General features: G+C 40.0%; 1 protein-coding gene across 1 annotated transcript in view; it reads left to right on the forward strand.

Annotated features, from left to right (window-relative positions):
- Positions 1-26,742, forward strand: part of ARID1B (AT-rich interaction domain 1B) — a gene marked incomplete at its 5' end in the record, with an annotated part of 340,856 nt that overhangs the window by 243,873 nt on the left and 70,241 nt on the right. The window contains 2 exons of the mRNA XM_082481489.1: positions 11,024-11,113; positions 26,340-26,519. Of these exons, the coding sequence (XP_082337615.1) occupies positions 11,024-11,113; positions 26,340-26,519 (270 nt within the window). The remainder of the gene's footprint in view (positions 1-11,023; positions 11,114-26,339; positions 26,520-26,742) is intronic.

Raw genomic sequence — 26,742 nt, forward strand, 5'->3', positions numbered from 1 at the left:
CATCAACCTGCTGATTTTCATCAACTCTAAGTTAAGTATCAGATAGCAAAACAATAAATCACCAAAACCAGCGTGCCCTGGTTGGTTATTTTTAGGGGTAGTTTTTGGTGTTTAGTTTGAAGTGTTTTCAGTTGCATAGTACCTGGTTTTATCAATGTTTGGATTTCATGGTCACACAGTTTCAGTGTTTAATTGTGATATAAGCCAGTGATGAACTTTTGTGCCCCATGGCATGGACTGAACATCCTGCAGGGTCCGGGGAGCTTGGCTCTGAGGGCCATCCAGCACTCTACAAAGGCTTTGTGTAAACCTCCCCTAGAAGACCAGATCAGTAGCGCCCCATAGCTGTGCTCTGCCTCATACCTGGTTTGTCCTCTTTGTTGATTGCTGCCAGGCCTGTTTTTGCCATCCCGGCACTTGCCGAATAGGCAGCGTGGCGGGGCAGCTGCTGTCATGCATGCTGCGGCAGCACGCTTAGGGCAGGCCACTTCTTGTAGCTCTGTGAGTCATCGGTAGCCTTGTGCTGGTACAAATCCACCTAGAGTATGACGACTGTTGAAATCCAGTTAAAATCTTCGCATAATTATGCATGTGCTCTGGTTCACGTAACAAAATTCAAATGTACTTAACCACAGCCACCAAGATTTGACAGGTTGTTTGTTGTTAGTTTTAGATGTATACTTTAAGGCCATCATTGGACAATTATTGTTTACATTTAATCATTAACCTGTGCATTTCTTTCTAACTTTTTGTTCAACGCACTTATGTTTTTGTCAAGAAATTTAATACAATGTACATTTGTTTTTGAACATTTGTTTTGGTGGGTTTTTTTATTCTGTAGTTATTATTTGGCTACTCAAACCTAGATTCTCTTTCCTTCTTCGTGTTGCCAAATAGAGCATTAATTTGTGTATTACCATAAATTAAAAGGTTGTCTTTCACTCCCTCCTCCTTTGCAATACTAAGCAGTGATTGATGAGCGAATGGGAAAAGTCTCTCATGTTTCCATCAGTATGTTTTTGTTGTTGTTGACTAATGGTTGTTATACCTAGATAAAGTAGAGCATAAGTGTAGGAGGTGGTTTGGTTTCTGTTATGGGATAGGCCGTTGCAGTTTTCAGTTTTTCTGTGGACCATGTATCACTGCCATTAGCGATATTTAAAGCAGCCTTCATGCTTCATAGTTAGTGTCAGGTTTGACTAGACGACTACGTGGTGCGTCCCTCCTTAGAAGGAACCTGAACAATTGCAAAGATGGCTTGAATTAATTCTCGGCCAGCTAGAAAAGAGCCATTTAGCCTCAAAAAAAGAACATTTCCACTACCTCCAGATAATAATTTTTTAAAAACAATTAATGAAAAGCAAGATATTCTCTCTCTTCCTTAGGGACAGAATTCATGCAGGTTGAGCTGCAGCTTGAAAGATTTGAATAGCCCTTTGACAGCATCGCTCCGTAGGTAGATATGGAAGTCAAATTGCAAAGTGGGTTTTTAGAAAACAAACACAAAAGAACAACTCACTCCGACAGCGAGCTTTTCTGTTTGTACCCCATCTCCAGATAACAGTGGACTCAAATTATTGTGATGTGTTGATTGATTACAGCCGTTAAGTTTCTTAGTAATCAGTTTCATCACTTATTCTCAATTCACGCTTGCACCTTTGATTTTTCTTCCACAACAGGGTGATGTGGGTTGTCGTTGACTAATGAAGAACAGAATTGGTTTCGGCGTGAGACAAACGGAATGCCGACACCAATCCCAAAATGCATTAATCTTTAATAATCCACATCTGCATGTTTATAAATGATATAACCAGGGGTTGCTAACGTTGATACTCCTCCTTCCAAACACAAGCTGACATAGAAGTTGGCTTTTGCGAACTGCATGAGAGGCACGTGGCCGTGCGTGGTGTGTGTGACCTTGTGGAGAGAGCTCGCTGGATGAAAGTTCTCAGTTGATTAAAAATACATGAAGAATTACTCCGCTTCTGCACCAGTCTTTGGAGCTTATCGTTGTCGGGTGAGATTAAATATGGCATGATAGATCTTGTCTTCAGGAAGATCAGACCCACCAAATGGATTTTGGAAGAGGGTTTGCCTCAAGGTGCTTTTATCCTTTATGCATTCAACTTGCCCTTTTCTCCCCCGTCCCTGAGAACCCTTGAGACCAGGACTGTGTAATATGCAATATAACGCAAGAAGAAAAACTACATTATCCAAGAGTTTTTTCCTTTTGAGGGTGGTATTTATGACAGCACATACATTTTGCTGCTAAAACGCCCGTTAATCACAGGCAATGAATTAGTATGAGAAGTAACAGGCAGGACTAGCAAAGTAGCTCATTGCCACATATCAGCGCTGCTCCAATTTCCACCTGCTTGCCTGAACTTGATAGGGAGGAATGAAACTCCATCGCTGCTTGTCTTCTGAGTTAATGCCCTCTGACAATGAATGTTTATTCTGAGCAATTCTTACATGTAGATGGATCAAGGGAGAAGAAATACAGATAAGAAACAGCAATTGCAGTTTGCATTCATCCTTTCTTCTGTATCTTGCATGTTTTCACACTGCAAATACTATAAATGAAAGTTGATACACGGTTTTGTTAAAATTTGGCAATGTTAAAATTAGGAGTTAAGGTTTTTATTAGATGGCAAATACTAGAAGTGTATGTCTGCTACATTTGTTGTGCTTCTCAGGCTCTGAAAAATAGTAGTCACAATGAGGAACAGCTTAGAGAAGAACTCATAGTTATAAATGCAGTCTAGAGAACAAGCACTGATGATGAAAAATTACTCCTTTTGGAACTTGGATTAACTCCCTAAATGGAATTCTGAAGTTTTAAGTTTCAGGTGTGTGACAGAATAGCTTTCATTTCTGGAAGGAAGAAATGAGCCAAATATAAGGAAGAAATGCTACCCTGTCCTTTGTTAAGAGCTTTTAGATATTTAGCACTTGCATCAGTTACAGTTTTATATTCTGGTTAATTGACATTTTATAAAGAAATTGAGAATGTTTTTTCTCTAGCTGAAGCATATGCTTTTTGCATTAACAAACATGTAATGTCGTGTCCCAAGTAATTACGAATGACTAACTCCATGCAGCCCTTTGCAGTCTCCTACTTCAGTCTAAATGCAGGCAAAACTGTCATTTTTACGAAAGGCTTAAAAGGACAGGGTAAAAAAATATGGTGTGATTACAGGCATTGGATTGTTCCCTACAGAACATAGACACTTTTTATCTTCAGTTTGCACAAATTTAAGAAAATATGATTTACAAAATCTAAAAGCCATTTAGGGGCCCCGTAGAGGCATGAGAGAAAGCGCTGGGCAAGCTGTGGCTGCAGCCTCTCCCAACCCCTCTCATCCCAATTCATGCCGTCGCTTTGGAGGGACGCTGTGACACAGAGTGCAAAACATGTGGAGGGGCGGTTAAATGAGACTTTAGAGGGGGAAAAAAATAAAAATGAAGTCAGTGGCTGAGCTTTGAAGAGGTCTGTCTAGTGCGGAGCAGTGAGTGAGTGGGGAAGAAAGGAGCAAGCGCCTCATCTAATCTTTCTCCTGGGGACCCAGGTGGACAAATTGGCAACCCTGTTCACAGCCCTCCCCCCCTCTCCTTTGTAGCGTAAGAACTGCTAATCGGATCCATGCTGCTGCAACTGTGGTTAGTTATTAACAGAATAAAAGCAGATTTCTTCAAAAGAACGGGTTGGGGAAAACGGCTATACAAAATTGCAAGGTTGTTAGAATCTTAAATGCACAGCAGTCGTTTTTTTCCCTATTCTGAATTAGGCGATGAATACGGCCTTTCATCTGTCACTGTGCCCGTTTCTTCAGAAGGCAGCCAAACATAAGCTTCTCAAACAAAAAAAAAAATTGTTTGAAAGAGGAAAAATATTGGGGAGCAGGAAGAATAGGAAAACGAGAAGGAGAAATCAGGTTTTGTTTTTATTAATTTGGCCTGGTGAGAGAAATACAAGCTTGCCTGCTCTATTCAGTTCCTGCGTGCCAGCCACTGTGCACCACCATTTTTGAATGCGGGGATTAGAAAAGATTTAACTGGTTGCTATCCTGGGCTGCGCCATTCTCGATCTGTCTCCAGCCGAAATACCCTGGGCTGGGAACTCTCCGGAGTTTAATGGAAATAATGCATTAAATGAACGCAGAGTTAGGCAGAGGGGAAAGCAGAAAGAATTTGATCCCCCCAAATGAAACTTCTCATAACTGTAAAGTGAAATTACATGTCTGGGGTGGATGTTTTTGAGGATAGAGAAGTAGTGATCCCTCGATTTAGACCGACTTATGCCTTTGCTTATATAAATAAATAAATGATGCATCCTTAATTTTGAGGAGCTCTAATGCCTTCCTGGTTTGCAGCAGGATTTTGAAATGTGTTGGAGGGGAATAGTCCTCAGGCAGACAGGTGCTTGCTGTGGCCTATTGGAAGTCCATTCATTATTTGGGTGAGTCGTAGCCTTTTGTAGATTCCCATTGACAGCTTGCTTTGGGCTTGTTGCCAAAATCTCAGGAAAAAAATGCTGTGGTGCTTCACTTGGGTCCAGACACAGAGTGACTTCTGGAGTGGCTGCTGCTGCTCTCCCTCCTGCTGCCCAGCAAAGTGAGGTTTGGCCTTGGGGGGCAATATATTTGCTTTCCTGCCCCTTGCCACTCAGCCCATTGTCGGTTTAGGCGGTACTAACAATGATTTCACTTCATACTCCTGAGTGTTTGTTAAAAGTCTTCATACCTTACTCAGAGGTTACACAACCTGGGAATAAAACTTGGATGTCTAATTTGGCAGACTCCAGTTTCAGCTACTTAATTCTTTTTTTTAAAAAAGTCCATAATATAATGAATTATTCTGTAGTGAGGGTGACATTTGGATGGTGTTCCATAAGTAATACCTTGGGACAACATGCTGAATAATGAGGATGAAACAAAATATTGAATAGCTACTTCATCCTGTCAGTGTCAACTTTACTTTGAATTAAATGTTGTGTTATGTCAAATAAGTAGCTTCTGGTCATGAAATTAAGATGTTTATGCTATTGCATGTGTGTGGAGAAAAATCAGAGCTAGGGTTCTGCAGGCCACCTTAGCTCAGTGTTGCCTTTTTTAATGGAGATTTGAGAGCAATTTAGCACTTAGGTTACAGTGACATCTCTGGAACTTGCTCACAACCCACTCCTTGATATGGTAAATGTAACCCAAATATGAAAAAGAAGATGGAGTGTAACTTTCAAGGATTAGTAGTCTGAGAATTATATACTTTCATGAGAAGTGGTTTTTTTACCTTTTGTTGATTTTGTGTGGATTGTGAGTGATACTCCTGTATGTTAGGGAATCTTGTGTCTTTGGAGCATTTGCTTTATAAGGTAATACAGAAAATCTGGGCCAGGTCCAACAACAATCTTGATAACTTTTTGTAACGTGGAACATCCATAAGTCTGGCTTAAGTTTATAATCTTCGTGTTTACAGACCCTTTCCATTGTTGCGGCAGAACAAATCAGCCACTTGTGATCTCACCTTCAGCAAGCCACACAGCCGGCCGCTGAGAGCAGGAAGGCTCTGAGGCGGGAAGGCTTCATACTTGGTCCCGAGCTGCTGGGTCAGAGAGGTGGAAATCACCTCGGTGTGCAGGGAGGTAGAAATCTCCTCAGTGAGCAGGCAGCAGTGGATTACCAGCGTTGCTGTCGCTAGCAAGGGGTTATTAGCGGCAGCGTGTTGCTGAGAAGAGCCAGAAGGCTTGGTTCAAGCACGCTTGACTCCACGTATCCCCCCAGAGCAGCTCAGCGGGGCCACGGCTGCTGTATCTGAAAGGGTCCTTGTGTCGCTGGCCTTTTAAAGCATTGGTCCTCAGGTTAATGTGTGGGTACGAGGAAGGTTTTAATATTTTGAGCGTCATAATTTAGGGGGATATGCAGGCAACCCTTGCTCTTTACTCCAGTGAATAAGTCATTTAAAAATACTGTTGATGCAACAGGAAACTTAGTTATAATGCATAAATTAAGGAAGAAAATAATCTTTCTTCTTAAGGGGTCATAGACTTTGTAAGATGAAAGAGATAACACAAACCACATGACCATTTTCCCTTTATGCTACCCATAGGAAAAAATCTTTCCTTTGAGGTCATTTGCACCTCACTTCCAATTTCCTGAAAAGCTCATTTAAAGCAACCCTATATAGAAACCTATTTATGATCTTTCATTTCTTATGTAGGGCTCTGAGACCCAGAATGTCCCTTCCGGTCTGTGAGCCTTTACTGTCACATCGACTGTGTGATATAATCCCATTATTTTATCACATTTCATCTTAATCACTAGGTTTCCTGGACCTCATTATTCCTAAAAGGAAGTTGTTTCAAATTCCAGTAATGGTTTAATTATCATCCTAAACATCGTACTCCTTTTCCTCCCTGATATTTAGCCACAAATATATTTTTAAAAAGAAGTCACAAAATCACAGCTTTTGCTTTTGGCATGCTAAATAATACTCGTTCTTTCAGCCTCCTGTCACATCATGCTGGTAGCCAGCCATTCTCCGTTCCAGTTTCGAGTTAGCATTAGGCTTTTTTGGGTTTGTCTGTGTGAAGGCTCACCACTGACATGTCAGCAATGGCATTAGGTTTCCTTACCACTGCTGGAAACAATTCTCCTAATTCATCCTAATAATAAATTTGTTTGATTCAGGGTGACATCAAATGGTTAGAATCATATAAATGGTTAGTTATAACCATTTGTAGGTTATAACCATTTGTAGGTCAACAAATATGGTCAGATTTTCCTTCCTTTTCTTCTCCCATTTCTGAATGATAACCCCACAGCTCTTCAGTTAGAAAAGGCCTATTTCTGGTCTGTGAGTATAAATGTTTGCATTTTTGTTACTCCAACCCAAATGGTGGTCCAGTTTCTTAGATCTGATCATCTTCTGTATTGACTAAACTTCCCTACTGTGTAATCAGCCAATGTCATTAATCCAGTCCTAGCTCTTAATTCCTAAATTTAATTGAGAATTGTCCGACAGACAACCCACAAGATCTTTAACTTCTGACTTCCAGCCCAATGTTCCCCTTTCAACACAGGCTGTGATCAGTCCCCTGCCCCACCATTTCCCAGTTCCTCACACATCTTAAAATTCCTGTGCTGATATCCCTCCTTCCCTCCTTAACTAGTAATTTCCCAGGGGGAACCTGTTATCACTGAAGTGCTTTCTTGATTCAATTGTTCAGGCACAATTCTGTGAGGTATTGTCCAACTGGTACAGGGTATCGCTGCTGAGCATCCTCCAGTGTCATTACAGTGATGGGAGCAGAGAGCCCTCAGCATGTTTCAAAATGTTACTGATTTGGGCCGTAATTCACTGTAAGGACTCCTCCTCAGCAGGATATCAAAGGTCTGCTCTTTCTTGCTATGTTGGCTCTAAGGAATTTACTTTTTACACTTTAACTGCAGATTTCATGGCTGTAGTCATAATGCAATCACCATTTAGTACTTTTCTCAATCCATTTTTTCCAAAGGTGCAGTGCAGTCTCTCCTGACTTTATTTCAAGCATAGATTTTCAGTCACATGCAAAATGTCTAAAAGCATTTCTAACATAGTTTAAAAAATAGAAAACCAGCTTACAACTGTGCTATTAAGCATTTTTAAATTCTCTCACCTCTTCAACTGACTTTACTTTTTTTTTTTTTTTAAATAGCAGACATATGATATTAGGTAGACTGCTGGTTTTAGTAGTTTTAACAACTAATTTTACAAGGTAGCTATATAAATTCGAATACCGTTTTGCTCCTCTGTTAAATCTAGGTGAAAGAACTAGTGTTGCAGCATATATCCTTTTAACATGCATTATTGTACTTGCTGTGAACTTGCATAATAAAAATATTGTGAAATATCCGTACTATTTACTTTGCATAAGTTTTGGCAGGTGACATCTCACCAATGCAGCAACAATACTATACAAAACATGGGAAATGGTCATCCCTGTTTAAACTTCCATCTGTGTGTCATTGGGTCAAAGGAGGCAGTAGTCTGTCAGCGAAAAAAATATGTTGGGTTTTTTTCCCTCTCTTAAATAGCTGTAGAATTTACATTTAAAAAGAAAAGAGGTTGTTTTTCTTTTGTAGAAGTTTTCCTTCCCTAAGAAAATACAAAAGTCTGTTCATGTATTATTTAAAGTGTCTTCCAAGAATCCCAACTACGATACTGGTTGAAAGAGAGAAGGATTAATATCATTTAAAGGAAAGAAATGGAAAATCTTTAAGGTCATTTCTTTTCATGACAAAGAAACTTAAAAAGCATGGCAGACAGCATCTTCAAAGGTTTTTAAAGTCCTGTCATCAGCTCCCAATCAATAAGAGTTAGATACCCAAATTAAGAGTTCACTTCAAGTCTTCAAAGGTATTTGGGTGCTTAACCTCTTTTTACTTTTCAGATCGCTTCTGAGGATAAAATGACAGTTTGACTGAAAACATTTTGGTGTGAAACTTTCATGTCCAGTACCTGGATAATTTGTAGCACCCACTGATAATTAGCATAATGGACACTTCTCTTGCAAGTTTGTTACTTGTTTGAATATGTGTAGCATTGGTCTTGTTTACAAAATTGTTTTCCTTGTGAAACGAAAATTCTGCTTTGAAGTTTTTTTTTCCAATAGAGAAAAAGACCAGAAGTAAACTTTAAAAAGTGAGCTAGTAAAATACTGTTGATGTTTGTAGAGGCTAATAATTCCAGTGAATTTGAAAAACTCCTGAGTCTGTATTCCCTAAGGATGCAGATGAAAATGATTTCTCTGTACATGTCGTACACGCACTGTTCTAGGCTTTGACTCCCGGTCCGTGCTTGCACATCTGCCTGTGCAGGATAAGGCTTCTGCCAGATAACTGAAGTTATTATCGATGTAAAAAATTAAAGACCTTGTATAAATGTATTCAAAATTATGTTGCCTAGCATAAATCTTCCACGCACTATTAATGTCTCTCAAAGTTTGCCAAGCCTCCACCTAAAGGGGGATCCCACTGGGAGCTGTGTGGTGCAGTCAGGACTACCCCGCCTTTATTTTTTTTCCAAGTATTTATAAAAATCTTAGATGGTTCAGATCAACTTGAAGTATTCTGATGGCAGTGCCTCAGGCGTACACAGTGGAAGTGGCAGTGCCCCGTGTTAACATGGAATTGCTGTTTGTTTACAATCTTGAGTCACTGAATCCTTGCTGTCAAGCAGAAAGCGTTCATTATAATGCAGGCACTCACCGTCTCCACAGCCCGCTCTTGAGTGACATCAAAACATAAGCCAGAATATTATTGTCATATGCCTTTAGAGTTCGTGAATGGGCCGTGGATCCCAAAGCCTCCGGCACTGAGTGGCATGTTTGGTCTTTTGGAGGAGCAATTCTGCCTCCAGTCCAGCATTTGCATCTCTGAGACAGTTGTCACAGCTGCTCCCGGTAATGTTGACTGTCATGTTTTTTAGTGCAAATGCACCTCATCTGAATAGCTAGGCAGTGGTTACACTCTACGTTTTATGGATTTTCTTTCTGTTCTTTATCAATCTGGCCTTTCTTTAGAGTCGATGCTGAGAGCCAGTTGCTTTGAAGGGTGGGAGGTGGACGGGGCAGAGCAGACATGTTTGTTTTCCTGCGTTTACCTCGTTGCTCTAAAGAGCAAGCAGCCTCTGCTAGCCCCCCATCAGCCCCGGCTCCCAGCGCCAGGACCGGCCGCGGGATTCTCGCTCCTGCCACTGTGGAGGGGCGGCTGCTGAGCAGGAGGAAATGAGTCTCAGCAGGCACAAATCTATTGCCTGTGTTTTTATTCTTTCCATTTCTTTCAAATGGAAAACAATCTGAGCAGTTTCTGAGAATGAGGGGTATAAATCTGTCTGCAGCTATTTATGCTGCGCTCATCACTACAGTGTCTAAGTGCTTAAAGTATATACTTGCTGCCTAACCTGAGGTGGTCTTCAAGTCGCTTGGGCTGTCAAGAGCAGCCGTGTCTCAGACCAGCAGCGGAAAGAAGTCCCAGGGGACATACATGCAAGTCTTGTTCTTACTCCTGCTCAGGCTCTGGCAGGTTGGCTGTTGGGCACGAGGCCGTTGGGGTGGTGTGGCAACAGGAGGGTGGCAGCGGGGACCTCCCCGCTTGACATGGTGTGGAGTGGTGACCCAGAGGAGTGACTTGTTTCTGTGCAATAAACACCTGCTTTACTATCAGTAATATGAAAGGGAAGATTTTGTGTCCTGAGCCTCACAGACGGCACTGTGAGTGCTGTTCTTCTCTGTGGTGGGTAGACAGTAGTAGATAAACTGCGTGGATGTCTTCTGAACAGGGCTATAAAAATGGGTCTGTCTGTTCTGGATGGATATTTTAATAAGCAAATATCTTCCTTTTGCCTTTATTTGAATAATAAGATACACCCGTTCTGACTGATCTCTTTCAAACATGGTTCAGTTTCACCACGTGCACCTACATATTATTCTGTATTCCCACGTTCTATGTGGACATTCAAATAATATTAAAACCACTGATTCATTGAAATACTTTCTAAACTGTTGTTGTTAGTCATTTTTGTATTGACTGAATTTTTCATTGGTAATATTGTTGGCAGCAGTCCATGTCTGCCTGGCTGGAGGCCAGTTTAAGCTCGGCAGGATGAGCCCTATTGTTCAGCAGACTTGGATTTTGTTAAACTCTCTAACAGAAATATGTGTCAGGAGATTTGCAGCTATAAATTGGATCATGTCGGTGAGGTTGGGAACTCACTCAATAAGAAATTGAACATTTCACCATGCCTGTTGCTAAATATGTTTATGCATGTTTCCTCCGTGGGTTTCAAAAAACAAAAAAAAAAAAGGAAAAAGAAGAAAAAAATTTAAAAAAAAAGAAAAAAGCTAGACCTGTTGAGCTCTGTCTTTACCTTGTACAGCTGGTACTTTCTTTGATGTTGAGTGGTTGAAAAATGCAGCAAGGCTTGGTTTTGTGCATTGCAATGTTAAAAGCAAGTCTGTTTTCCCTTTTTTCTCTGTGTGTTACAGGCAGTCAGATGCCACCGCAGCCTCCTGGCAGCCAGTCAGAATCCAGCTCCCACCCTGCCTTGAGCCAGTCACCAATGCCACAGGACCGAGGTTTGTTAGGTGTTGGGGCTTTTTTAGTTGGTGCCAAATACAGCCTTCATTTTAAGTTGCACATTAGCAATGTGAGATTTCCTGGTATTTCTTTTCTTTTCCCAGGGAAAATAATGACAGTCCTCATTGTAAAAGGCTCAGGGGGTTTCCTTCTCTGGGGAAAGAGCAACTGAATAGCAGGTTTTACCAAAATATAATTGGAAACAAGGCTTTCTCAAAATACAGTGAATGCTCAGAGTATAAAGGCGCTTTGCTGTAAATGCTTGATTCATATCCTAGAGAATTCAACTTTTTGTTGTCTGTCTTGGAATTAAGATGTATAGAAATAGCGCTAGCTACAAGCACTGCAGTTTCGCTACCATTCTTAAAATTCTCATCTCTGATGTCTTTGCACGAACACAATAGCTAGTCCTCTGGCCAGTTCTAGAAATAAAAAGATCTTTAAATATAAAGGGGAAACAACTATTTGGGTGAAATGGTTCAAAGATTTGGAAGTCTTGCAAGGGAAAACCTTACAGGCAACGGCACTGTTCTAAAAGGGTGCTTCCTAGCAAGTGTTCACAGAAATAAACAGAGCATTTTTTTTTCTTTAATGTTACCATTTATAAACTTTAAGCCCTTTTCGTTTCGCCTCCTTCCTCCTTAGCTCACGGAAGATAGTTGTCTCAGCTTTGTTGCATGGCCGTACATACAATCAACGGCTGTAAACTGGGCATCCTGTCCATGCAGTGGTTAACATGTGCCAGAGACAAGCTTGCAGAACCGACACATGATAACTGTGATAAACATGGAGTTATTTATGAAATGCCCCTCCTAAAATGTCTTGCTACCAGAAATATTCCAAGTAGCACCATATGGGGATACCATAAATACTAGAAGTTTTCTCACAGTGAAACAAGTTGAACTCACAGAATGACAAATTTCTGGGATAGCATCCAGGAGGAACTAAGAGGACTCACAAAGAAGGGGAGAGAGTCTTAATTTTTGCTGGTTTTCTGTGTTGGATGTCTCCTCCCCCAGGAATGCTGATTAATGAGAACATGAAACACAGAATTCCACACTCAACTTGTTTATTTTGTTTCCTTTTCAGTCATTCTTTATACACAGTTGTCAGTGCAGGGACTTATTTTCCCCTTCAGAAATTTTTAGAATAATGTGCATGTTTGGTGAAAAAAGAATGGCCTCAGTACCCAGTACAAATACATGTTGTTTTGTGAGACAGAATGTCACAAGGCAGTGTGGATCAGATTGAGGCTTCAAAGAGCCAAGCATGTCAGAAAGATGTGTGCAGTTCCTGGCACAACTGAGTCTTGGCACAAAATGTTAACACTGCCCAGTAATAATTGTTTCTGCAGCGTGTGTTCCTCACCTGGCTTTGTGGGATGAGTTAGGCAGGTCTGACAGAGCTGGAAAGATGGAACCTCTCCGTTGCTGCTGTAGAACAAAAAGGAGGGTCATTATATGGTTGGGGGAGGCAGAGGGGTATTCAAAAGTAAAACAGAGAAGACAGCTGCCATAGCTGGGAAGTCAAACAAGTAAATAACAGTGAGAGAAATAAAATTTATGGGTTGATTTAGTAGGGTTCTTCCTCGGTGCAGGGGGGTGAGAATTGTGGGTATGTTGTTAGAGAAAATGTGTTTGGGAATGTTGCAGTTTTTGCACTCTTCATATGCAAAATCTGATGCAATATGCATGATCCTTGTGACCCAGCTTGTACAAGAAGTCCTTTTGTTTCATGCAGCAGATATGAAATTTGTAACTAGCTAGGTCATATTGATTTTGCAGAACATGTTCCCCAAAGCTTCTCTAAAGTCTGTGCTATATGCGCATAAACATGCGTGCATTCCCTTTTGCGCCCTGTCATTGATTAGAGGCTCCTTTGAAATGGAAAACTTCACCTTTTAAAAAGGCTGTTACATTAGTTGATTCCTTTGCTTGCTTGAACTGGTTTCCACTGAACTTGAAGAAAGGAAGGGGGGGAGTGATGGGGACTCAAAGGGAAGGTGCTTGTCATTTACTGATAAAAACCTGAGCAGAAAATCGTTCCTGCTAAGGACACCTGATCCATAGGCATCTGTTACAGTAATATAAACTCTTGGCTTACTGATACACTTTCTCCCAAAAAAAGAAAAGAAAAAAAAAGAAAATGAAAACAAAAAACCCAGAGACCCTCCGTAGGATAAGGTAATGTTTGTTTTAGCACTTTTTATAACATTTCTTTCCTTGTTTAGAGAGAGAATTGAACGAACAAAAGACTACTAATAGTTTCTTGAGCAGAATCCTCTGCTCTCAATACTTGAAAAAAATGTTATTTAGTAGATATTGTGAAGCTTGATTGACAGGCGGAGTCTGAGCTGTTGCATTTCTGGATGCTAGACCACTGCCTTGAACCATTAAGTTTACACTTATTTATTTTATTATGAAAGTGTTTGATTATATTTTACCCTACTTTCCATGGTTATTCAGCACCCAGCTGGGATTTTTATGTTTGCCTGCCTAAGACTATATATCCCCTGTCATACAGTGCGACTTAAAGCAATGAGCATATTTTTACATGCACATTCTGTGTGTGGAAGGGGGAGAGTTGGAATGTATATACGTATGTACAGTAATGGAAGTTTCTTGGGGGACTGGATTTTTTGTGCTCTTCAGCTTGCTTTTTATATAGCTTATTTCATACATTTTGTAATAAGCATAAAAATGCTTACTTTTTTAAAAATAATTTCAAAATTTTTCATGTCCTGCTCAAGCTGTAGGACATTTGGACCTGGGTCAGTGTAAATTGAGTGGGCTATTTTGAGTAGGCAGCCCACTTCTGTTCTTCTCCCAGAATCAGTAACTGGCCACTGTTGTTTGATGCCCGATCAATGAAACTTTTTCAGTTCTACCAACACACATTGTCTACCTGGGCAATAAGAAATTGCATGTACTTTTATGTGCATAACCTGTGTCTCAGCTCCCATGTCTTTGAAAGTTCTGGGACTTCAAGTAAGTCCCACATACCTTAATGAACTCTCGGAGCCAAATTGCTCTGGAGACAGAGGAAGCAGCCTGTGCAGGTCAGAAGTCTCTTGGGGAAGCAGGAGTAGCCATATCCGCTCACCTACACGTGCATTTAACTGCTGCTGAATCCCAGCAATTACTGTTACTTGGGGATACCACATGAAAATGTACTCACAACTAATTAAGCCAGTCATTGAAACCTGCTATGCTTTTCGGGGGAAAGGATGCATGTTTTGCTCTTTGCTTCTGATGTGGCTACTCCAGACTTTTCTTTACTATGATCAAAAGTAGGGGTTTGATTTTTTGTATTTATTGAAGTCAAAGCTTTTTATAAACTTTAGTTACATCAGCCCCCAGAGGTAGGACAGCAGTGATACCACAGCTGTCACGACCATTTGGCAAATAATTGAGGTACACAGTCACTTGAGTTCCCTATATTCAGCCATACCTACCTATCTCATCTGTTTGGGTCTTGGAAGCCACACTTTGAGGATGTGCTTGGTACCTAGAACTGCTCAGTGGGTTAGAAGTTATTTGTGTGCATCAAATAGAAATCCAGCATATGCAAATTGACCCCATATATCAGTTTCCTGAAGCTGCAGTGTGAAAAAGAAGCCTTCCGACCTGGCCACTAGCTTGTACTCCCACTCTTACTTTTGTAACCTAACGGAGATGTCCATCTGCGTATGTGAATACTCACCTATGCAAATACCAATAGAATATGTGTCACGATAATGATGAAATAAGCATTTTATTCCTGCAGAAATGAATGGTTCCTTACCTAATTTTGAAAAAGCTTAGTTACCTACTTTTAAGTAATATTTTTCATGCTTATCCTGTTGGATATGTACATGTCAGGTTTCAGTCTTAGATTAAAATAGTGAATTGGGAGCTCCTGAAAACCATTGGATTTAATGGAAACAGTTAATGACTTCACGTTATTACTCTAGCAAGCACCCTCATAATGGGGATACTTAAAGAAGCCTTATTTATTAGTGCAAATGTATATGGGTCAGAATTAATTTTTAAAAAATCTTTAATTGTTTTCTCCTTATAATTTTCACAGCGGTACGTAGTTAAATATTCATGATAATGCTGATGATATGCTAAAGGTCTGAAATAGATCTGGAGTCTCAAAATCAACACAGGTTATTTAACCCTTTTCATCTAATGCACCATTGGGGACTTGCTCAGTAAAATCCCAGAGCACTGGAATAATTAGAAGATAGTAATGAGGATTTAATTAGTCCTTGAGATATGCTGAAATCGGACCACTGAGAACTTTTCTGTTTGGACATGGATTGCAAGCAGAATTGATGCCGTTGCAGCTGCTGTGATGTGCTGGAAAATGTATTCCATTGCTGGAGGCAGTTTCTTGGCACCATTCTGTGCCTGTCAGATCTATGTGGAAAGTGCCTGGAGTAAGCACCTCCAAAATTGTTGAATAGTAGCCTTCCTCTTCTCCGTCACCTCCTCCTAGTACCTTTTCTTTTTTCTTTATTTGTGTCATTCTTTTCATTCTAGCTTTATTTCCCTCTGTTGTTGACGTGATCCAGCTTTTGAGGATTGTTGTACAGTTGTATGCTTTATTAAAAACGTATCACAGACAGGGACAGGGTGTAAGAAACTGCAGGCTTGCTTGTAAGAGTACAGGTGTTATACGAAGCAAAATTTGGATCTTTTTGACACAACTGCTGTAAGCTTTATCCTCAGATCTAGTCCCTATTTAGTATTAGATCTTCACAGAAGTGATATTTATCAGTAGCTGCAATGTAGTAAATTTAAATAGCTTTTTTGGCAGGCAAGATGTTATCCAGCAAGAGGTTGTAACAGATGGGATGTGATCAGGCATTTTGATGTTCTCTGTGCTTCCCTATAAACACTAAGTAGCAACTGAATTCGTGTAACTACAATTTCCTAATTTGCCCATTAGATTTCATATAGGTATTTTTCTCCCCTTTAACTGTTTTCTGGGCATGCTTATTTGCGCGCAGTCATTACGTAAATTCCACTGTCATCTATTTTCTTCTAACAAAATTTAAATGTTTTCACTTGTGTGGAAGACACAGAATACCAATCTGGTGTTTTGCACCTACAATTCCTGATCAGATTTATGGCTTAATACTGACGTGTGATGGTAGAGATTCTTTTCCCTGAAATCTGTTTTCTTCTTAAAAAAAGAAACCAGAAGGAAGAAAATAGATCAAAGAATTCTTATTGCAACAAAAAAGATACTGTAGTTTTCTTTTAGATCTTAAAAAGACTTTTTCTCTGAGAATACATTTTTTGCTCTCATTTGGGGATTTGGGATCTATTCAGAGCACTGAGGAGCTAGAGAATAAAATGATTCTTGTCATCAAAATTCTTCTGCTTGCCACGTTAACGATGACACCACTTAAGGTTAAATCAGACTTTGTAATAAGTTTACTTGATGTAGACTGAAGTGTTTCAGGCTCTTAAAGAAAGATGCTTGAGACATGCACTGAGTGCAAAGCCACAGGTATGTTTGAGTGCCTCTTCTGCACATAGCAATCTCCAGTTGGGTCAGCGCGGAGGAGCTGAGCTCCAGCTGGTACACAGGAACACTGCGCCAAGCTGGTAGGACATCTTCATCCATAGAAAACTGGGGTGAGAGGAATTGTGTCCTCAACAGCCAAAGTGCGTCATGTAAGGACGAAAGGCGAGTTTAGTTGAAACCGTCACGCGTCTTTACAAGGAGTTATTTCATTGCAAGGGTAGCTCTGTAAAACATCCCTTTTTCATCTCAAGTCACGTGATAAAATAAGAACATGATGTCTAGGAACATACAGAGCTAATCTGTATGTGAAGGCAGAGCCATGCAGTAGAGCTGTGCACTAAACTTCTTTGGTGGCTCAAAAAATTACGTTAGTATCTCAATTTAGTGAGTGCTGAATTTATCAACAGTCTTTAAAAAGGATCAGGCCATCAGGTTTTATACTACTGTATTTTTAATTTGATTGTAAAAGTGGATGTGTAGTGCACTGAAATGTAGTGTTGGTCTGATGAGTAGGTTTTTTAAGTGTATACACACTATTTTTCTTCGCTATTTTAATTGCAGTAGCACCCAAGACCCCCATTTTGGTACCTGTTTGTATTGTACAATATCATGTAGCAACGCACAACAAAGAAGCTTACAATATGTCTACTTTGACTAGTAATCAAGATCTTTGGGACAAAAGGTTCTAGTTTTCACTCTGAGCTGTGGGAGTGAATAGTTTTGTGTCTGTCTCAAGCATTGCAGGAAGACCTGCTTTTCTTGCCCAAAAGAATCAGAAATGATGTTACCCTTCCAAACCAGGTTAATTCTTGAAGAAATCAGTTGCCATTTCAGGATGCTGGTTTCAGGCTGTACTTGGATTTCAAACATATACCAGCCAGTCTTAGCTTTAGGTGGATCTGATTAGTTGTGGCCTACACTAAATATACAGCAGTATTGGCCATCTGCAAGAAGAGCCAAAGGAGGAAAGGGTGTGATTTACATGTGATAAGCCATGCTGGGAGAGAGCAAACCTGCAGAAGTAGGATTTGAAGTAGATAATAATGTCTGTACAATCAAAACCTGGAATCAGGTCTCTCAAGTAAATTTTGTGTACTAGCAGCTGGCCATTGCTTTCTTCTTGCTGATGTTAAATCTTGTTATACTTGGGGATGAATCTTTATTTCATTTCTTAAACTAAATTGGGGATTTTCTTTTTGAGATTAGGGAGCAAAATTGAATTATTCTGAGAGAGTTTATATAGTTGCTAGCAGAGAGACTTCTCAATAGAAAAGTTTCCACTGACTTCATTAGGCAGCCATCAGATTCCCTGCCTCTGGGCTCAGGGATTGAGATAAGCCACAAGCAGTCAGTGATGAAGAACTTGACAAAGTGACAGTCAATGTTCCTGTCACCAGACTCGGTGTGAAGTTACTGGGTACAATGCCTGTCCCTGGCACAGCTTCTCATTGTGGCCTATAAACTGGGAGCCGCCTGTGGTCTGCCTGTTCGAGAGCACAGTAATTTCCAGGACACTCTGCTCCCTCAGTACCTAAGTTAACCTTTTTATGAAGCTTCTCTAAAAATAAAGAACCTCTGATCTAAGACCCTTTATGTCTTTTGAAGTTAATATATAGGGCAGTGAGCTGAAATCTATATAATGTATATATTAATAGCTAACACTGGATAGTTCTTTCCATCCCAAAGGATCCCAAAAGGCTTCAGAATAAACACTCATCAGGGAACAGCTACAAATCAAGGAAGGGAAGAATCAGTCAAATCATAACTCATGGTAAAACAAGACTGAGGCAAAGGCATTTTGGGACTGAGGACAACATGCTGATTTTGTATTTTTGTAAAAATATTATGATTTATCTTAGTGTGTGCAAGGCAGAAAAGACACATGGTGTGTATTTTAGTCTTGTCCACAAAATCCATATATATATCATGGTATTCAATATATTTACTTCATGAAAAGGAAGATCTGAGTTGATCCATGGAAGCTTTGAACAGGAGTCTCCAGGGAGGGTAAATTTTTCAAACCTGAGATTTAGACCATTAAGCCTGCAGGCTTTGCACATTACACGTTGAAAAATGCCGTTCCTTCTTTGCTCTCCTCCGTGATTTTCATAAGTATGCATGTTATTAGGGAAACTTAGACAAATGTTGATTGTACAGAGCAGACGGACTCCTCAGGTTTTTCATCTTGCTGCTCAGATTAACTCCAGCAACCCAAGCTACCTACTGAAATTGAGGATTTGCTTAGGGGCGTTTGGGAGGGTGGGGTGGGGTGATTTGTACTGCAGTTCACTGTTTCCCTGATCTTCCGAGCACAGTAGTAAAAGCATCTTGCTTAAGGCAGGTTATAGTAACAAATTATGTGTAAGACGGTGGGTGAGCAATGCTTTTTTTGTTTTGCTTGTGCATCAGCATCTCCACAAATGCCTCTCCTTCTCTGCCTTCAGTATAGCACTTAAAATTTACATCAGAGAGCATTACACAAGGCTTGCATTAGGAAAGGTTGGATATTTCTTCCCCAGCTACCATCTGGGTAATCTGTCTGATCCTTCCCCAGATTCTAATTTATCAATGATAGATTATATGAATTTCAAGGCTAGGCAGTAGCAGAGGGACATTTAGGGGTGGGAAAAATTTAAACATTATTGCATGCTATACATAGACTGGGTTTTGTAATATCAGAGAGAGAAGCAGAAGAGATTCAGCCAGTTAACCTAATAGCACAGCTGGTAAAACACTAGGGGGTCTGGGTTAAAACCTTAGCTAGGTCATTAGTTTCCATCTTCCCCAAAGCTATTCGCATTGTGAAGAGAAGCAGTCAGACAAATAAACAGTGAGGAGACTGTAAGATAGATACTAAAGCATAATAAGAAAATACTTAAAAAAAAATAAAACCAATCCAGCACTTTTTCTTAAACAGACATTGATCCTTTTGTGAAAAGGAGAAATACTGCAGTGATCTTTGCAGGAAGCCCCAATTTTGCAAAGTTGATCTTTTCTGTAACTGCTATTTCACATAAGCAAAGAAACATTCTTTGTTGAATGGGTGTGAAGAAATGTGGTGGTCATTCTGCAGATATTAACAGATGCCAATATGAAAATGTCCAGATACCAAAGGGACATGTCACTGTTACTCTGGCCTAGGGAACTTCGAATGTTTTTGGTGGCACCCTGATGGACTTGTAGAAGATGACATGGTTTTATGTGGGCTGAAGAAAGAGCTCAGTGCAGAAATTACATTATAATTTTTTCATGATTAATGAGGAAACAATAAAGAACTTTCTCCTAAAAACTCTTTGGGACTTTTTTAAAAGATTGTTTGTGAAATAAATTAGGAAATAAATGAGGATTTTAAAATCTTTTTTTTTAGCTTTTATTTGAGTAAAAAACTTAATATCGAGATGGTTATCAGCCTTCTTGTTAAGAGGCTAAAGAATAAGCCTCTTAATTTCTCCTATGTCAGTGGTCTCAGTACATTTTTTTGTGCTGCTACCCTTCAGTTGTCCAAGTTGCTTGTCAGCAGAAATGTTCACTTGGTACCAGGGATATTAGCAAAGATCTGGTGTATTCAATACTTAAGTATTACCCATGTCAATGCTGCTGCTTGGAACACATCTAACCATGTGTTCATACAAGAGCCATCCAAAGATATTGTATTGGTGCAGTGCTGTAACTTCGCTGTGCTAAATATGGATCGGAGCCTTGTTTGCCATCTGTTTATGAAGGTGTGTTATTTATCTGATTTATTTTTTTTTTACCAGCCTATTAACTGGACATTAACTGCATCATCTAAATGAGGCTTACACTGCAAGCTGATCTACTCATGCTCACCCAACCCATACTTTGCTAAGTCTGATGTTCCATGTATGACAAACATAGGTTTCATATGTGCTGTCACCAGTCCAGCTGGGCATATTTTAATAAGGTTGGCTTCTGAAAGTGAGAATAAGAGCTGAGGAAAGTACATTATCTTGAATGTAAGGAAATCTTGTGCCTGCTTGCTCTAGAGGCCAGTTTTCTTCTCCCACCCACATGGTTTCACTTGATTTACTTGGGTTGTATTCTGGTACATGGGTCAGACCTTCCCCAGTTTCTTCATCGCTGTTATTTATTTAGACTTGTATAAAATTTTTGGCTGCTTAGATTTTTTCCAGTATCTAATCTCTCACTGTGTCCTTTTAATGTATATTTTAAGTAGCACCTTAGGGAGGTACCATGCCATTCTTAGCAAGTGACAGTAAGTAGTTTGTGGCCAGGTAGCACTGGCCCCCGATAAGCAATAGCACAACAGTATTTTCTTAGCTCCTACAGTCTGTAAGCTGCTCATCTCCAGGTTTGAACACACCATTTGGAGATGTTTGTTCCAGTATTGACAGTCTGTGCAGACAACCTGGTTGCATATTTAGGGTCGTGATATGTCAGGCTTATGTGAGAGTAACGAACTCTTTCAATTAGTGAAACATTTCATTAATGTGTGAATCTTGTTCTGTTGGATGTTTCCTTCCTCACAGTGCTCTGAGGTGCTGACTGGGGAGGTATTTAGCTGGGCGAAAACCCAGACATGGTTCATCAGTCCAAAAACTTCCTGAGCTGTCCTTGCCATCTGAGATGGATGGGCTAGGGAGAATTGCAGCCTAACTTTGATCTTCCGAATCATCTTGCCGTGCTAGCAGGTTGCCAAATTTTATCATATCCACTGCACAGAATATTGTTTTTTCGTTTGTTTAGCTTTACCCTGCCACTTCTGTCTCAGTGTTGTTTACCCACGGACAAGCTACTTTTGGGAGTCGCTTCTTTAGATCTGTCTCAGTTCTGTTGTATTCTCTGGTGAAAATCCTGAGATAGTGAACGCAACCCAAACGGCTAGCTGAGGAAGGAAAGTCTGCCAAAAACTGTGTCATGGGTGTGCAAACATTTGCTCTTTTTTTCTCAAGGGTACTGGCAAGTGCACTGGAAATTTGTGTGATTCCCCCCCAAACACAAGTTTTTCCTTTACAAGTAGTGGAAAATACCTCTTTTCACATATTTCGTTTTTTTTGAGCTGATTTGCAAGTAGGTAATTTTATGTTATTTTTCTCTAATTATTTGATAATTAGTGAATGCATCCAGTCTGTTTCTGCTTTTCTTATTCCATGATTTTCAGAGGAATAAGCCTGTCTAACCCCTTTTTTAGCCTCTGCCCTTGAACAAGGGGAACTTCCTTGTTCCTACTCAGAAGGGTTCCTCAGCTGTTTTGGTCCCATGCTGTGTCACTAAGCATGCCTCTCTAGAAAGAGTGATAGCCTGGTGTGTTTTTTCTTACGTAAGTTCTTTTTTACAAAGTACCATTGCAAGTTGCATCTTTCCTCATTTTTTATTTATCAAATGTGTAATTTAACGATGATCTGCTATTGCCGTCAACTCCAAAGTTTTCCCGAGCTTAAAATGAGTAAGTGTTCCACGTGTTTGCAGGTTTAATTCACTCATGAAAATCGATGCACTACTCCTGGCTAAATCAAAAGACCTCTCATTGACCGTGGGTTAAGTGTGTGCCAGTAGACAGTTGCTGTCCATCAGCTGATGTGCAGTAACTTGTTACTCTGCAGTCACTTCCTTTGTGTTTGAACTCCTGCTTTCCTGGAAAGGTCTTTTCATATTCAAGCCAAGACTTTAAAATATCAAAAGAATACATTTCAGATTTTACAGCAACACCCAGCACATTGGGTGGGTGTTTTTCATGGTTAACGCTAAGGAGATAGTATTAGACAAACAGATGATTTTGTAAGTGATTTTGTATCCGTCAGTGTACAAATGTGATTAAGACGACCTTAGTGCTTAATTTCATGAAGCTTTAGTAATTTATTGTTGTTTATCTGTTTTTTGTGTACATATGCATGAAGGAAAAACAAGATTTTAAATGTTTTTACAAAGGCGTCATAAATGGTATTAGCTATATGATGTATATTAACAGATATTAGTACTGTATAGGACAACAGAAACTTCATTTTTGTCTTTTCCTTTATCAAAGGAGCAGAAACCTGCTGTCATAAGCATTACCCATTTTGTACTTTTTATTTTGCTAAAAAGAAAGAAGAAAAATATGCTGCTACCTGACCATTTTTAAACCTTGTATGTACGGTCTATTTGAACATGCAAACATATTTTATTATAGTTATGGTGTGCTAATTGTTAATAGTATGCTACTGTTCCATTTAGAACTAAAAAAATGCAAAGATGACTCTACAACTTTAAATCGGGTTTTAATAAATAATTTAATAAATTAATAATACAGCCATTCTTTAGGCATGTAAATATAGTATAAAAATAACTGAAAAGGAGGAGAATACTTCTGGCAGGGTCACTGTATTCAGCTACTCCTGGAATAGTTTAGTTTGCCAAAATCCACTCAAATGTTTTTTCAGGAAGTAATCTCTTGTTCTGATGGCAAGTAAAGCATCATCTCTACCTCTTTTATCACTAGTATTAAGTGAAGGGAGTAGATTTGTTCACTGATGAGCAAGTTGCCATTGCAATTTTTAAAGTCTTAACTCATAGCTGCTTCCTAGCAGTTTATTTAAAAGACAAAACCCCCCACCTTCTTGTCACAGGGGTTGACATGTCAGATGCAGTCTGGCTGTTTAATCATTCCACTGCCTTTACTCCAGTGCAGCTCTAATGTAATCCTACTTCCCTTCTTTACAAAAGCAAACTTTATCTTAGATCTAATTTTCTGGAAAGAAAATTTATTTCTTTTTGTATCGGTTATAAAATGAAGTTGAACACTAGGGAAAATGTGTGTAAATAAGGAAAAATGAATGTATGCCAGCTGCTCCCTTTCATTTCTGATAAGATTTCTAGAATTGATATTGTTTTCTTTTTGTGATGCAAGAATGCTAATGTCTTGACCAGGAACTCTTTTCTCTCTAAGACATCTGAGCTTTCTGCAAGTATTTGAAACGCTTGAAACTCACGCACTGATCTCTGAACATTCACTGGGCTCTCACGGAGGTAGTTGAGGATAAACTCCTCTTTGTTGTAATGGAATCCAGATCACAGTAAAGACATGATCTTACCTTCTGCACATCACATCTATAGCTGAAATGACTCATCTGCTCTCTGGGAGGAAGTTGGACCATGTCCTATTTTAAGGCCATGCTTCAACACACTATGCAGACAGTGATAGAAGATAATATGGCACAGCTATTCTTCTTGAATTTCAGGCTTTCTTTTCCTTAGTTCTTTACCTGTCCATGCTCAAGAGAAGATAGCAAAGTCAACCTCATTTGAGAGGGATTTTGGACCCTCTGGGATGATGAAAGTCATGCCTCACATCAGGGAACTGTTCTGTTCTTTTTGTGTCAATCAACATCTCTGTAAACTAAGACCAGAGCATGAGTTTGAGGAGTATTACACAGTTATCTCTGCTGTTGCATGACTGGTGTGCCCCATGGCATGGTTTTGGCCAATGCCTGTAAGCACTCTCTGAGCCACAGCCCAGGGCATGGGTGAGGCAGCACAAGAGACTGTGCACAGAAGTCGTATAGATAAGACTACCAGGACCAAGTGGGAAGGTTTAGCTGGATGGAGATGAGCATGACACTCCACTCTCCACGCCAGAGAATGGTCCTGGCGTGTTTTATATATGACTATACTCATAGCTACGCAGTCCACTCCACAGCATCAGAAAAAGATTAGGAGAAGTTCCCTGAAGAAGAGGTCATTTGAGTGGAAACATTTATTTCACTTATTACCCTAGGCCCTTCAGGAGCCCTTCTGATGACAGCTGAGCTTGCTAAAACTGATGTTCTCCATGTTCTCCATTAGACATTAGTCCATGTTCTCCATTAGATTCAACAACCAGCAGACTCTCTGCATCACTACTGGAAATCACTACAACCTGTAAAAACAATGGATTTTCAATGTGTCGTCCATCCTTACGGTATTAGGAAAAGTACTGCCTGCGATAATAACTGAGCTGAAAAACCTTTATCACTAGCACAATGTTTGGAAAGTTACCTTGTATAGATTGAAAGGCCCACATTGAACAGAAACCCCTCACTTCTGTACTAGATACAGGAGTAACTTTACTATCTTTATAATAAAAACCTTAGTGTGACCAGTACAAAATTTTTCATTTAAATGGATCCCACAAGTGCAATATATATGGTGTATGTGTGTCGGGAACGCGAGCATTTATTTCATACAGACATACGATTGTATTAGGTTTCTAAATTAGTTACAGCACTGTTGGCAGAAGGCATAGACTTTGTAATAAGATTTGTGCGCCGAGTGGAACTATTTTAAAAATAGAGGGGTCTGTTTCAAAATAAAGCCAAGTGGAGAAGGTTGTGTGAGCTTTGCTTTGCAGAAGGGTGGAGTTTTCCAACCAGTACAGACCAGTTTCCAAGCTGCCATTTTGCCCTTGGTTATTTGCTGTGCTGCGTGCCAGTGCGTGTGGTCTGGCTTCCTCCAGAGCAGGTGCCGGGCTCTGACTTTGAAGTTCAGGTGTGATCAAATCCCTTGTCTTGGGGCTTGCTTAAAGCCCCTCAATGTTTTCAGTTGAGAGTTTGCTCATGTCTCTGTATGTGGCTCAGAAAAAATTACCTCTCTTTCTTTGTTAATCAGGCATTGAGTGTTTGGTCTGTGTGACGTTTGATGCTAACCAGTGGGAGGTGGTTACCACCCGGCCCTTTGGGGTGTCACCTCTCACCCTGCCATCTCTCCTTCCTCCTGTCACCCTCTTCTATCTTCACAACTTGTCTTTGCCCGACTCTCCCTTTCTCTCTTTTTTTCTTTTTCTGATCTTCTGTTCAGCAGCTTCCAGTTGTCCACTCACTATCAGGGAGTTTTGCTCTTACCTTTCTTCTATTCCCTCCCCCATGTAAGGAAAGGTGTCATTAATGCTGCCAGGTGAGGTGTCGCTTGGCTTTCAGCTTCACACAGCCTCACACCCACGCCACTAAAATTAACGGGGGGTTGAGGAAACGAGCACCTTTCATAAATAACGCTTCAGCTCTCTGTGGCCTCAAAGTTGGCTCCTCAGTGCATCCTCTTCAATGTTGAAAACAGCACTAAAACCTTTCAGGGTACCAGCATCCCTGCATAGACATTTCGTGGGTAGGGATTGCAGGTTTTTTCCCAATTCATCATAAAAACTTTAAAAAAACTGCTACAAAACCCTCTTCTTCTCCTGTTTCATAAGCTTAGCTCTGTTCCTTTATATGAAGATTCTAGATTTTATAGCGTTTCACTAGGTCTCTTGCTGTAGCTTTTGAAGCTTAAATTAAATTAGGATTCATTAATACATTCACGAAAGGGAAAAAAGGAGAGAACACAATACAGGTGTGCTGGGGACAGACCGGAAGAAGGATTTAGAGCACAAATACACACCAAAATAACTCTCTTCTCTGGCTGGTATGACTAGTCTTCACATAAAGGAAAATTTTAGCTCCTGAAAGTTTGTGCACAATAGGAGTATTTACAGTGGAGTTCTATATGCTGAAGTTACACGTTTTGGTAGCAACATAAAATTTTGTAAGTTACAGTACTCGCCCCGTAAGTCATCAGGCAAATTCCCTACTACTTATTAGGCAGTGCAGATAATTGCCTTTATTTTTTTTACCAAAAGATTAACTAAAGAGGGTTGTTTTTTTTAAATGTCAAAGAAATCTTAAATAAAGAACAGTTACCTGAATATTAATTTTTGCTTTGGCACTTTTTTCCCTTTAGGTTTTATGGCAGGCATACAGAGGAACCCTCAAATGTCACAGTATGGACCTCAGCAAACTGGACCTTCCATGTCACCACACCCCTCACCTGGAGGCCAGGTGCACCCTGGAATCGGTAGCTTTCAGCAGAGTAATTCAAGTGGTACTTATGGGCCTCAGATGAGCCAGTATGCACCACAAGGTAAAATGCTTGCTGGTAATACATATGATAATTTAAACAATATATATATTTGTACAATATATATATATTGTGTATGTAGGTAGGTATGTGATTTCTTCGAAACAAAACAGAAAAAAAACAAACGCACAAAACACCCTCCCCCCCCCCAAAAAAAAAAACAAAACAAAACAAACAAAATTGTCATTCAGAGGTGGAGCTGCATCTTGTGGAAGAAGCTGCTTCT

Source organism: Vanellus vanellus, assembly GCF_965231255.1.
Source record: "Vanellus vanellus genome assembly, chromosome: 3".
In the NCBI taxonomy this organism is placed as follows: domain Eukaryota; kingdom Metazoa; phylum Chordata; class Aves; order Charadriiformes; family Charadriidae; genus Vanellus; species Vanellus vanellus.